Source organism: Astyanax mexicanus, chromosome 16 (assembly GCF_023375975.1).
Source record: "Astyanax mexicanus isolate ESR-SI-001 chromosome 16, AstMex3_surface, whole genome shotgun sequence".
NCBI lineage: Eukaryota > Metazoa > Chordata > Actinopteri > Characiformes > Acestrorhamphidae > Astyanax > Astyanax mexicanus.
Window position 1 is genome coordinate 10,767,660 of NC_064423.1, and position 12,827 is coordinate 10,780,486.

Consider the following 12,827-nt stretch of genomic DNA (forward strand, 5'->3'; position numbering starts at 1 on the left):
GAACGCAAAGGATCTGTTCTGCTGCTAATGATAGTCTTGGTGCCAGAGGCCCACAGGACACTTTCAGAGGTGATGTGGAGTCCATAACCTGATGGGACAGAGCTGTTTTAAGGCACTTCCACTATAATCGGGAGATCGCTGGTTTGAATCCTGATCATGCAGCTTGCCATTAGCTGCCTGAGAGTCATTAGAGAGCACAATTGACCTTGCTCTCTCTCTGGGTGGGTAGATGGCACTGTGACCCCTCATTACTCCTAGGGTGATGTCGATCAGCACAAGGCTGCATCTGTGAGCTGATGTATAGGAACCGAGTCGCTGCGCTTTCCTCCGGGTGCGCTGTGATGCTACTCGGCAATGCTGCATCAGCAGCAGTTTAAAAAGAGGTGGTGGCTGACTTTTACACATGTATCGGAGGAGGTAGGTGCTAATCTTCACCCTCCTTGTGTTGAGGGGGGTATTCAGCTTAGTAGCAGCAGTAGGATTTGTGTCTATGCGTAGGATTTGCTACATATGCTATAGCATAGATTCGTAAAGATGCAGTAGCATAAATTGGATTTTGTGGATTTCGTCCCTCATTGGGTCAGTCGTTTGTTTTTGTTTTTTGACATGAGCAAAAAAAATATCTGAGAGGTGTTTTTAATATTACTGGTGTGCAAGTAAACAAAGTTATTTTCCTGTCATGTACGGATTATGCCCAGCATTTATTTGTTTATTCCAACAAAAAAAAAAAAGAACAGCATATTTCCCAGAGAAGTTGATTGCATTACCAGGTTTTCTCACGGACATGTGGTCTGTTATGCATCCTAACATTCCTGCGTAATAGAGAAAAGGTAGGCCCAAGATGAAGCAGATGGCTTTTGCAGCAACAAGGACATCAATCCTTTTGATAGAAAATCAAAACAGATTCTTGAATGAAACTGATTTGGGTCCATTTGGTTGCTGTTTATGATGGTAATGGCAGTTTTGGCACAACCAAGCAGGAGCAAGTGTGCGACTGAGAAATGTCATTAGAATTCACCATATGCTGACCGTCTCTTGCCTCTTTTCCTATGAAGTAGCATGTGTTCACGTATGAACGTGGCGTAATTAACATATTTGTCTTTTGGAATTGGTTTGTTTTTCAGGAATGACGATCCCCGAGGAGGACACCGAAGCCGGGCAGACCAGCAAATACTGCCTGGTGGCCATTGGAAGACTGCAGGTAGGCACAGATAGAGTTTATGTGTTTGTCTTTGTGTTTAAAATGCCTTGTTTTCCTTTAAAGTTGAAATTATGTTGTTGCTTTTCATTAATTAAATAGGCAAAACTGCCTGCATAATTAGAAAACTGCTATTTTTTGTCATATTCCAACCAAAGATTTGCGTCTTGTGTGTTACATCTACACAGAATACAATACAACACGTGTATTTAAAATTTAACTGTTACTAGAAGTAACTTGGTTTACCTCTCAGTCAGCCTTTATGCAAACATTTGCACATGTTAATGGTATACAGTGGCGTGAAAAAGAATTTGCCACTTACAGATTTTTATTTGTTTTTGCATTCTTGTCCTACTAATATTATTCTAATTATCAGACAAATATAACCTGAGTAAATATAGAAAGCACTTTTTTATAATAATTTAATAATTAATGAATTTACTTGTCTGTAAGCCATAATCTTCAACAATAAAAGAAATAAACGATTAAAATAGATCACTCTGTGTGTAATACATTTATATATTATGTATTTTACACTTTGAACTAAATTACTAAAATTAAGTAACTTCTCAATGAGATTCCAATTTTTTGAGATGCATCTGTTGTTCATTAAACAAACAGCTCTGGAAAAAAAATGATGAGTTTCTTTGATTTTACCAAATTAAAAACCTCTGGGCATTTCTCCCAAATTCTGAATAAAAAAAGAAATTTCGAGCATTTATTTGCAGAAAATGAGAAATGGCTGAAATAACAAAAAAGATGCAGAGCTTTCAGACCTCAAATAATGCAAAAAACAAGTTTATATTAATAAAGTTCAGAGTTCAGAAGAGTTCAGAAATCAATATTTGGTGGAATAACCCTGGTTTTTAATCTCAGCTTTCATGCATCTTGGCATGTTCTCCTCCACCAGTCTTACACACTGCTTTTGGTTAACTTTTATGCCTTTACTCCTAGTGCAAAAATTCAAGCAGTTCAGCTTGGTTTGATGGCTTGTGATCAGCCAAATTCCTTTTGATTTCCAGAGCTGTATATCAATTGCTGCTGTTATTATTGTATGAAAATTTAATTTATAGTGATTTTGATCTCTTTCTCTCTCTCTCTCTCTCTTTCTCTTTCTCTCAGGTGACCAGTTCTCCAGTTTCAATGGACATGAATGGGCTCTCAGTGCCGACAGAATTTCTGTCCCGCCACAACTCGGATGGCATCATCACCTTTGTGGACCCCCGCTGCATCAACGTGATTGGCTACCAGCCTCAGGTAGGAATCATGTAGTACATTTAAATGTATTAAACAAACTACATACTCTGTGAAGCATTTAGGTGGCTCTTGTCTGGGGGGCTGGTTACTCAGAGGAACAGAGGAATTTCTTGGACTTCCTTTCCTGGGGTGGTCCTGATGAGTGCCAGTTTCATCATAATGTTTTTGATTGTCTTTGCGATTGTACTTGAGGATACTTTAAAAGTTTTGAAATTGTTTGGGTTGACTGACCTTCATTTCGTAAAGTAAGGGACCACTGTATATGCAGCTACACTAGTGTTTATTTCCTCCATTACAGATCTATTAAACTCAGTATCTCAGTACAATATTATGGTATTCTCATTGTAAAAATCAGTATAGTATTTCAGTAAAAAAACTCTACACTATTATTACTGTCTCCCTCCCTAAAACACAGAACTACCAGCATAAAAAAAAGATTCATAATCCTAAATATGATAATAGAATTCTTGTTGTGTGACATTTGTTGTTTGTTAATTTAAGAAAAGATGCATATTTACATGGAAATCATTGGTATTTCTATTTAGTACTTGTTTATTTTGTGCTAAAAATGGTCATTTTTGTTATCGTTGTTTCAATAATAATTAAAAAATATGTAAACCTTTTCTAATGCATATTCGGTGTGTTGTACATTGTAATACTGATTTAATTGAAACCTGATTTGTTTTTTCCCCGTTTTTGTAGAAAAGTGTTATACAGTATTAGAAGCTACTTTACCTGATAGTAAATTCGTAGATTTATTTTTTTTTTTTTGACGAACAGAAGCTGAGAAATTCCAGTCTCTTAGTTTGTTTGGAATGGAGATCTGCGCTGCTGTAATTTAGCATTTTATCAGGAATTTTTTTTTTTGACTGTCTAGTTCAGTTAGTTCAAATCTAGTTCATCAGGTAATAAACTGTAACTTAGTGCAGACGTTTTGTATTACTGCCTATCAAACCATTTTAATGAAATGCACTCTGGGTAAAAACTGCAGCAAATGTCATCTTGATCCTTGGGGTTATGTTTTTTTTTTTTTCCTGTGAAAAAAAAGTCCATCAGATCTGCTCTGACCTTCAGGATTCAGTGTCCCAGTGCTGGAGGTCTACTTTCACTAACGGATGGCTTTTAGATTTTTCTCCAGCTAATATCCAATATCTGATGTCCAATAAAATGAAGCTTTAATGATTGAGAGAAATTCCAGCAAACAGTTGTTTATGTGTCTGAAAACTATGTTGTCTATACTTTTAAATATGTTATATAGTATATAAAAATATCATTTTTATACTTAAATTTCCATGCATTTATCAGTGACAGGTAAGGAAATCTACTAGGCTGTAAATCAGATTTTCTACCTCAACTCAGTGTTCCCCACACTCTTCCTCACTGCAATCATTTCACTGCCTGCTAATGTCTCCGTGTGGTTAACTGAATGATTCATTAAGTGTGTTGTTTTTTGTTTTTGTTTTTTCTCGTAGGACCTGCTTGGTAAAGACATTCTGGAGTTCTGCCATCCTGAGGATCAAAGCCACCTGAGAGAAAGCTTCCAGCAGGTACAGAAATGCCTCTTAGGTACACTTTTTAGATGAAAACATGTCAAGGAGTTTGATTGTAACCAACTGCTCCCAAACCTACACATTTTCCCACCCACCAGCCTAATCATCCAACCGGTCCAACTCTGTCTTACCACCCACTTACACAGCCTTACTCACTGAAAACGAGAAAACAGGAACCCGATTCTCCACACTTTATTTATCTGTTGAAAACCCTCCAAACTTTCTCATCCAATGACCCACTCATTCTCCAAACCAATTCTACCTACTAAATCAAACCTTCCTGCCCACCAAACTTTCTCATCTAATGACCCACTCATCCTCCAAACCAATTCTACCTACTAAATCAAACCTTCCCATGCAAAGACCCATCAAACCTTCCTACCCACCAACAAACCACCAAACCTTCCTACCCACCAACCAATCCACCATCCAAATCTTCTCACCCACCAAACAAACCTTCTCATAAAACCAAGCACCAAACCAAGCCTTGCTACCGACCAAACCTTCTCATCCAACGACCCATCAAACTTTCTCATCCAGCGACCCACCAAACCTTCTCATCCAACGACCCACTCATCCTCCAAATCAAACCTTCCTACACAACAAACCTTCTCATCCAACGACCCACCAAACCTTCTCATCCAACGACCCACTCATCCTCAAAACCATATCCATTATCTAAACCAATCCCATCCTCCAAACCAATCCCACCCACTTAATCAAACATTCCTACCCACCAAACCTTCTCATCCAATGACCCACTCATCCTCCAAACCAATCCCATGCACCAAATCAAACCTTTCTAGCCAACAAACCTTCTCATCCAACGACCATCCAAACCTTCTCATCCAATGACCCACTCATTCTCAAAACCATTTCCATTATCCAAACCAATCCCATCCTCCAAACCAATCCCACCCACTAAGTCAACGTTCCTACCCACCAAACCTTCTCATCCAATGACCCACTCATCCTCCAAACCAATCCCATCCTTCAAATCAAACCTTTCTACCCAACAAACCTCATCCAAATGACCCTTCCAAACCATTTCCATCCTCCAATTGCAATATTTTTATTTGGAATTTGGGAAAAATGTTCATTTTACTCAAACATATACCTATAAATAAAAAAAACTGATTATTTTTGAAATGGTCTCTTAATTATTTCCAGAGCATTACTCTTTAAAAGCAAGTAAAATGGAACCTCAATCTCCATACTTAATTCAGCATTAGCATTCAGCACCTTCATATAACAAATAAGCCATCTAGCCGTTCTTCAGTTCTTAATATTAAATTATCTATGATGATGATGACAGGTGTTGGTTCATCTACAGCCACTGGTATTTATGTATCTTCTATTAATTGCATCCTTTTCAAAAATCTTTAAACCCTCATACTCCCTCCCCTGCTCCACCTGCTCAGTCGCTCTCGGCTGGAGTATATCAGTTAGCTGTGGACTTGGCTTCATCACTGTCTTCTGTGAAGCTGAAGCTCATTACTGTCTGAGAGAGCGAGTGAACGCTAACCGTGCTGCAGTGAGATGCAGATCAATAAGTGTGCGAGGCTCATGCCCAGCTCAGTTTGAGGGGGAGCATCGTGTGGCGAGTGTGAGAAGGTGCTTTGTCATTGTGGAAGCCCGGTCTGAAACGTGATTAAAAAAAAAAAAACTCTGTGTCCCGGCCTCTTTTTCTTTTTGTTTTATCATCCTTGTTATCTCTGTTCCTGACTCGCTCTCCAGGTGCTAATTAAACCTTCATGCTTTGTCACAAACTCAGCTTGATCTTCTGTTTTCTTTTGCTGTCAATCTTTTTTTTCTGTCCTCCTTCTTTTTACTCAGCAAACTTTATTCCTTATTCTTGTTCTGCATTACTGGGAACTTTTTCACCCACATTTCCTTTTGGATTTGCACTGATTCTGGCTGTTGAAATATATACACACTGACAGATAAAAATAATGCACTCATTATATGTTCGAATGTAATGATCATAAATTCATTGAGCAAAGATGTACAATAGTTAGGAGGCTCTAGTACCTTGCATAGGAGTCTCTAGCCTTGAAACAAGATGAGAAACGGTTGGGTATGGAAGCATAAAGGTTCTGTATGGCATCCTGTGACGCATTTGCCCATAGATGCCCGTGAAGCCGGGCCTGTTGATCCTACACACTCAGTTGCCAAAGCAGACATCCAAACTGATACCATAAATGCTTTTTTTGGCAATAAATCTGGTGACTGCATGGGCCAAGGAAGTATTGCATTCTGGAAACTTTGCCATAAGAGCCAACACATGTGGCTGCAGAATGCCCCTTATTCCATATCTCATTTCACTAAGCTTTAATGTCCCTCGTATCACAACTAGGTGTGACCGACTGACTGTCATATGCAATGGCTTTCCAGATCTTCACACCAGCAGTTGGAGCAGTGTGTCACTTCACAGCAAAGTCAAGATTGAAGCATTCACCGTGCGTGCTTTGTACTTGAACCTCACCATTTTTGGGCCCATACAGAACATGGATTCTAGGCAAAAGACGATTCCACAGTTCCTGCCCATAGCAGTCAAGGTTTCTTTTTCTTAACACCACTGCAAGTGAAGGTGAGAGATGGGTGATAGATGGCCTAAATGGCAGTCATGACCATCCAGCGTCTTTCTTTCATGTCCAAATTTTGCCTCTTCTCAGAGGTTCTCACCAAGAGGAACACTTCCCAATGGCAGCATCTGAAGGCCTGTTTAAAGAGTAGTAAGGGAAGCAAATTATGCCCTCTTGTGACAAGAAATAGTTTCTAGTCAAACCACACTTCACAATGCAATCATTTACCAATGCACCTCAGAGCAATTGCATGCCAAGTTGCAGCAATCTAGTGTATGTTGTCATTACGCAATTTGACAGATTTGAACAGAGAAAATGACAGGACTTGAATATGCACATTCCGAAGACTCTTAAAGAACTTTCGCTCTACTTAACAAGGCACCCAGATTTGACCTGCCTATTGTGATTTTAGACAGAGCTCGGCAACCGTTTTTTACTTTTCAATCCTTTCCAGTGCTTGTCTGTCGACTGCTGATAAAGACCTTCATGGCTGGTGTCCAGAAATGCCCTTGTGATAACTGTACCGCTCCGAAACCTGAGACCACACTCTCGTACAATCCTTAGCTGAGCACGTACACCTGCTCTAATACTTCAACAGCTCTTGCACTTCCCTGCATTATGACACCAGCTAAAATATGAGCTGACAGTTAATGAAGAAGACGAGATACGTTTTTTTTTTTTTCCCTTGGCCTAGGAGGAGTTTCATTCCAAGTCCCGTCATCTCTTACAGTTGAAGACTTTCTGTGGACTTCTGTGACAGGATAGCCGTAAATCGTTAGAAGTTGGCAACTCCGCTGGAAGCCCTTAACAGCCTTCCGTTGATTGGTTCGATTACAGGAAGATTAATAAAGGAGCCACTCTTTCATTTTGAGCCGAGAAAGATAGGATTACAGAGATAAAGATCTAGCACCTTGAACTCCATCAAAACTCCAATGTTCTCTTGCTTCTCAAGAGTTGCCATTTCATTCCTGTTTTGACCACCAACACAATCTGTTTTTAGGGTCTTACTTCAGAGGGAAGCAAGACTTGGCTGTAGCCTTCTTTCTTGGCCTTACTGGGGAATGTTTCCTCCCAAATAGCGGTCATGCTGGGTTGTTTGCAAACATATTAAAGCCCCTTTTACACATGTATGGCAACCCAGAACTTTTCTAGATATTTTCTGAATACAGAGATACAAGCATAACAGTGTCTCTATATTATCTTATTAGCTCTACTCATTTGGGTACGTTTAAATACAGTAATCACACTTTGATGTGGACCAAAATGCAACTGCAACAAGACCCTTGAGAGGAGGTGGTACTGGTCCGGTCCCAAGCAAACTCTAAGCCATTTTGTTTGTGGTGGAAAAAAAGTGATCCAACTTCAATCCAACCAAACTATCAGGTGTACTCTACAAGGTTGAGTCAAATGGCACAATGCAAGTGAGGTTTAACCTGGTATATTAACTAAAAATATGCACTAGTCCGGAACACAAAGCATTTTCCTGTATTTATTTCATTGATTCTGCCACAGACAGGTCTGACTGCTAAGCAAAAATAATGGTAAAGAGTGATAAAGCAGTTATTATTTTCAAATGGTTAGAAGAACATTGCTTAGACAACTTCAGGTTGTATTCAGGGTTGGAATGTGCCAGACAGAGCATGAGTGCAGAGAGTCATAATGCCAGAAACAAGAGTCTTGAAATGAAGAAATCGATCTTTGGACGGCGTTTAAAGACAGTTGAGGAACTCTGCTTTTCGTCTTTGTGACTTGAAGAATGGTAGGTCAAGTGGTGTTGTACTTGAAAGGGGAAGTCAATGAAAAACAGGCATCAAGTGCATGTCAGATGGGCACAAGGGCAATGCTAAGACCAACCAAGGTTCACTTGAAAGGATCTGAAGGGTTGGAATGTGCCAGAGTCAGCAGGAGTTCATGGAGTCGTTCTGCCAGAAACAAGAGTCTCAAAATGAAGAAATTGGTCTTTGGATGACATTTGAAGACCTTTTGACGACTCTTCTTGTTGTCCATGTACCTTGAAGAATGGCGGGTCAAGCTGAGCCGTGCTTGCAACTCGTGAGTAGAGGTCAATGAAAAAAGCAGGCTTCAAACATGGATCTAAAGGGTCAGAATGTACCAGATTCAGCATGAGTTCATGGAGCCATTCTGACAGAAACAAGAAAAAAATCTTGAAATGAAGAAATTGGTCTTTGGATGACGTTTGAAGACAGTTGTGGGTCTCTGGTTGTCTCGTATGTGCCTTGAAGGATGGCAGGTTAAGGGAAGTCATACTTAACCTTTTACGGTGAAGTTAATAAAAAACAGGTGTCAAGCTATTTCAGATGGTCATGAGAATATTGCTAAGATAAACTCAGGTTAAGTTAGCATGAGTTCAAAGAGCCATACTGCCAAAAACCTCTTCAGTCTTCAAATTAAGAAATCTTCTTTGGATGGTCTTTGAATAAAGAAATCAGTCTTTGACTTCTGTGTGAGCGGAAGGTTCAAGGGCAGTTGTACTTGCAGCTAGGTGAACAGGCATCAAGTGCTTTTCCAGTGGGCACAAGAACATTAAAACCAGGCTGAAAAATAGTTGCTTGCTTAGACTTACTTAGGTTCCTTTGAATTCCAGGATCTGAAGAATTGGAATGTGCCAGAGTCAGCATGAGTTCATGCAACCACGCTGCGGGGAATGATCTCTGGCACGAATTAGGATCCTTGGTACCCACTGAAGAGTGTCTGAACAGCTCAGCAGATCTGAGCATCATTACTGACAAAGTTTACCCCGTTCATGGGATACCGATCCAGCATGAAAATCAACCATGTCGCAATGCACAGCTTACTGAACAATTCCAGGAACTTTCAAAGCTTTCAAATTGTCTGTACCTGGACCTTGGCACGTTCTAGTGTTCTTCTTGGAATTATTTTGAAAGAACTTTTTCAAACATGGCACAGGATTCCTGCACAACTGTTGTCTTGTTGAATCCATGTGCGTTTATTATGTTTGATGATATGATGAAGGCCATATTTGTTCTATGTGCTGTTTGTCAGCTGCTAGTCAGCTGTATAACTCCCCAAGTAGTGATGCCACAACACAAGGAGGGTAAAGACTAGCACATGCCTCCTCAAACACATGTGGAGTCAGCCACTCGGACACTTTTCGAGGCAGAGTAGCATCACAGAGCGCTACATCAGCCGATACATCATCTCACAGATGGCTAGTGCTGATCAGCATCACCCTAGGAGTTATCGGTGAAAGAGCGCCATCTACCCACTCAGAGAGAGTAAGGCTAATTGTGCTCTCTCTTAGGACTCTGGCAGCTGATGTCAAGCTACATGACTGGGATGACGGCGAACCAGTGATCTCCTGATCATAGTGGCAGAGGTTTAGATCGCTGGACCATTCGGTGCCCACTGTTGCCCTTTTTAAGGTGGAATAAAGAGTTTGTGATTATCCCATTTCCCTTCTTGCCCCTTTTACTTTCTAGGGATAGGATGTCCTAATTCTTTTTTTGTTTGTTTATTCTTTTAGAGGGTTAGGATGAACTATTGGTGCTGCATGACCCTCCAAACATTGCATTTTTCAGAGGTGCACTCCAAGTGAGAAATCACCCTCTAGATGGTGATAACCATTATGAAAACCATTGCATTGTCTTTAGTTTAGTTTAATGTAGTTTCGAACATGTAAAATCACTAGAAACTAGCTTGTCTTAAATGATGCAATGGTTACATTCTAGCACAATTGGATGCTGCATCTTTTAAGGTGGAAGTGGGAAATTTAAACTAGAACTAAGCTAAGCTAGTGAGTCACATCTTCTGGATCATATCAGGACATCCTTAAACCATTGATTAGAGTATTAGTGTCAGTAGTAACAGTTCATACTCAATCTCTCCTTCATCTGGGGACGTTGGTAACTGCACTCTTACGCTCTTTTTTCCCATGAAACTTCCACCGTCCAGTTTGTTTAAAGTAGCCATTTATTTAAATCTTGACTTGTCTTATTTTGATGAAGGCATTTCAATTGCCACCACACACTCACTTACTCCCTCGCTCAGTCCCTTGTTCTCCTGTTAATGGAAAAAAATCACTGTCTTGTCATCTTTTCTTTTATTTAAGTTCAGTTTTTCTGCCTCAGGTGGGAAATATAAGGCTCTTTGATTGGCGCATGAGGTTATAGTATGGAAAGTATGCAGATATTAAATCGGCTGTAAGGTGGAATATAGGGACGGTGAGGTCTAAACTTGGCTCGGCTAGCTGGACTAGTTAATTCAGGTTATTGGAGAGACACTGAGGAGGTGGGGGGGGAGTCATCCAGAGTGAGAACGAGGACACTAAGGCAGACATAGTGTAAGAGTGGGAAAAAGCCTTATCCAATGGAAGTGGCGGCGCTGCACTCCCAGGTGGCATTGATATTGTTTCTTTCAGCTAAACTAAAGCTACTTAACTCCTACCTCAGACTTAGTGACTGGTTGCTTGGGCAGTTTCAACTGCTCTTTAACCGGTATTCTGTTAAGTTGTGTTACCTTGTCAAACTGTGCTTCCCTACTGTATATTTAGGGTCTCGATAAAACGCAGAATCAACCGGAGATCCGATGTAAATCTACCGTTACTTACACAAGATAGCTAACATTAGCTAGCGGTTATAAACAGAGTTGTAACCTCTTTGGTTGACAAGACAGTGTTGGCTTTGCTGCAGCCCAGGTTTTAGCTCCGAATGTAAGCGGTCCTGAGCCAATGTGGGCGAGGCAATGAATACTGTATTACAGAAATTTCCTTTCCTTAGCTACTGCAGACAATAGAGTTTAAGGAAGAATTTCATATGCAGCATGGATATACAACTCAAAAAGACTTATTGTATTTCACAAAGAACAAGAAAAAGTGGATTTTAGCAGAAGGAGACCTTTAACACGTTACCACCCATTGACTTAACTGTGGATGGTAATGCCTTATATGACATATATCCTGGAACATATTCTGCGACACTGAATGAAATAATGTTAAACAGGACACATTATACCTCTTTTTACACAAGGTAGAATAGGCACAACTCATTATTTAAAGGTTTGTGTTTATCTGTTCACTTGCCACAGACAGAAGGTACAGATCCCTCTCTCAGATGAAGTCTCCTGGCTCTGAGTTTCTTAACCAGCAGCTCGAAGTGGCAGATAATTCAGCTGATCTAGTGGGTGAGGGGTGGGGCCAGGGTGGTTCTGTGCAGGTTTGCTTATTGTGACATCGCAATAAGGTTCAGTGGTTTATTTTGGTGCTTATATCAACCGGATATCAACAGAGATCAGACTGGGAACAGTCTAAACTGTTCACAGTGTTTGTTAGAAACATTAGCCTAGCCTCTACTCTTCTAATCTAAAGCATCACACGTCAGATACCAAACCTGGCTAAAGGACAGAATGTGGGCTCAGTAATCGATCATGATCACAGATTTTTCTCTGCATTAACTGTATAATAATCTGATTAGTATGGAAATGACGGTGATGTGTCTGCATTGTGTGTGTTGTCAGGTGGTGAAGCTGAAAGGTCAGGTGCTGTCAGTGATGTATCGGTTCCGGATGAAGAACCGCGAGTGGATGCTGATCAGAACCAGCAGCTTCACCTTCCAGAACCCGTATTCTGACGAGATCGAGTACATCATCTGCACCAACACCAACGTCAAGTACGTACACTCACTCTGACATCTCATATTTCTCTCTCTATATCTCTTTCAATATCTCTCTCACTCTTTTTATATCTCTCCAAGTCTTTCTCTCTCTCTGTTTATCTTTAGTTCTCTCTAGCTTTCTTTCTCTCTCTCACTCTTTCATTTGTCTCCCTGTTTCTTTTTAGTTTTTTATTGCTTTCACACTCTCATTCTTTCTTTATCTCTCTCTATTTCTCCTTAGTTCTTTCTCTCTCACTTGTTCTTTATCTCTCTCTCTGTTACCTTTAGTTCCTTCTCACATTCTCTCTCATTCTTTCTTTATCACTCTTTCTTTCTTTAGTTCTCTCTCACTTTCTATCTATTACATTTCATTTCTGTCTCTCTTTTTCTCTTTAGTTCTTTCTTACTTTCTCTCTCACTCTTTATCTCTGTCTCTCTCTCTTTCGTTTTTGTTCTCTCTCGCTTTCTCTTTCTCACTCTTTTTTCATCTGTCTGTTTTTGTTTTATTCTTTCTCGCTTTTTCTTCCTCACTCTTTCTTCACCGGTCTCTTTCATTTTTGTTCTCTCTCGCTTTCACTCTCACTCTTTTCTTTTGTCTGTTTCTCTT

The 12,827-nt window shown here is 40.1% G+C and overlaps 1 protein-coding gene across 5 annotated transcripts in view; it reads left to right on the top strand.

Annotated features, from left to right (window-relative positions):
* Nucleotides 1-12,827, top strand: part of arnt2 (aryl-hydrocarbon receptor nuclear translocator 2) — a 151,460-nt gene that overhangs the window by 84,337 nt on the left and 54,296 nt on the right. For all 5 annotated transcript variants that reach the window (XM_022669504.2, XM_022669503.2, XM_022669507.2 and 2 more), the window contains 4 exons: nucleotides 1,125-1,201; nucleotides 2,321-2,455; nucleotides 3,928-4,002; nucleotides 12,084-12,235. In XM_022669504.2, the coding sequence (XP_022525225.2) occupies nucleotides 1,125-1,201; nucleotides 2,321-2,455; nucleotides 3,928-4,002; nucleotides 12,084-12,235 (439 nt within the window). The remainder of the gene's footprint in view (nucleotides 1-1,124; nucleotides 1,202-2,320; nucleotides 2,456-3,927; nucleotides 4,003-12,083; nucleotides 12,236-12,827) is intronic.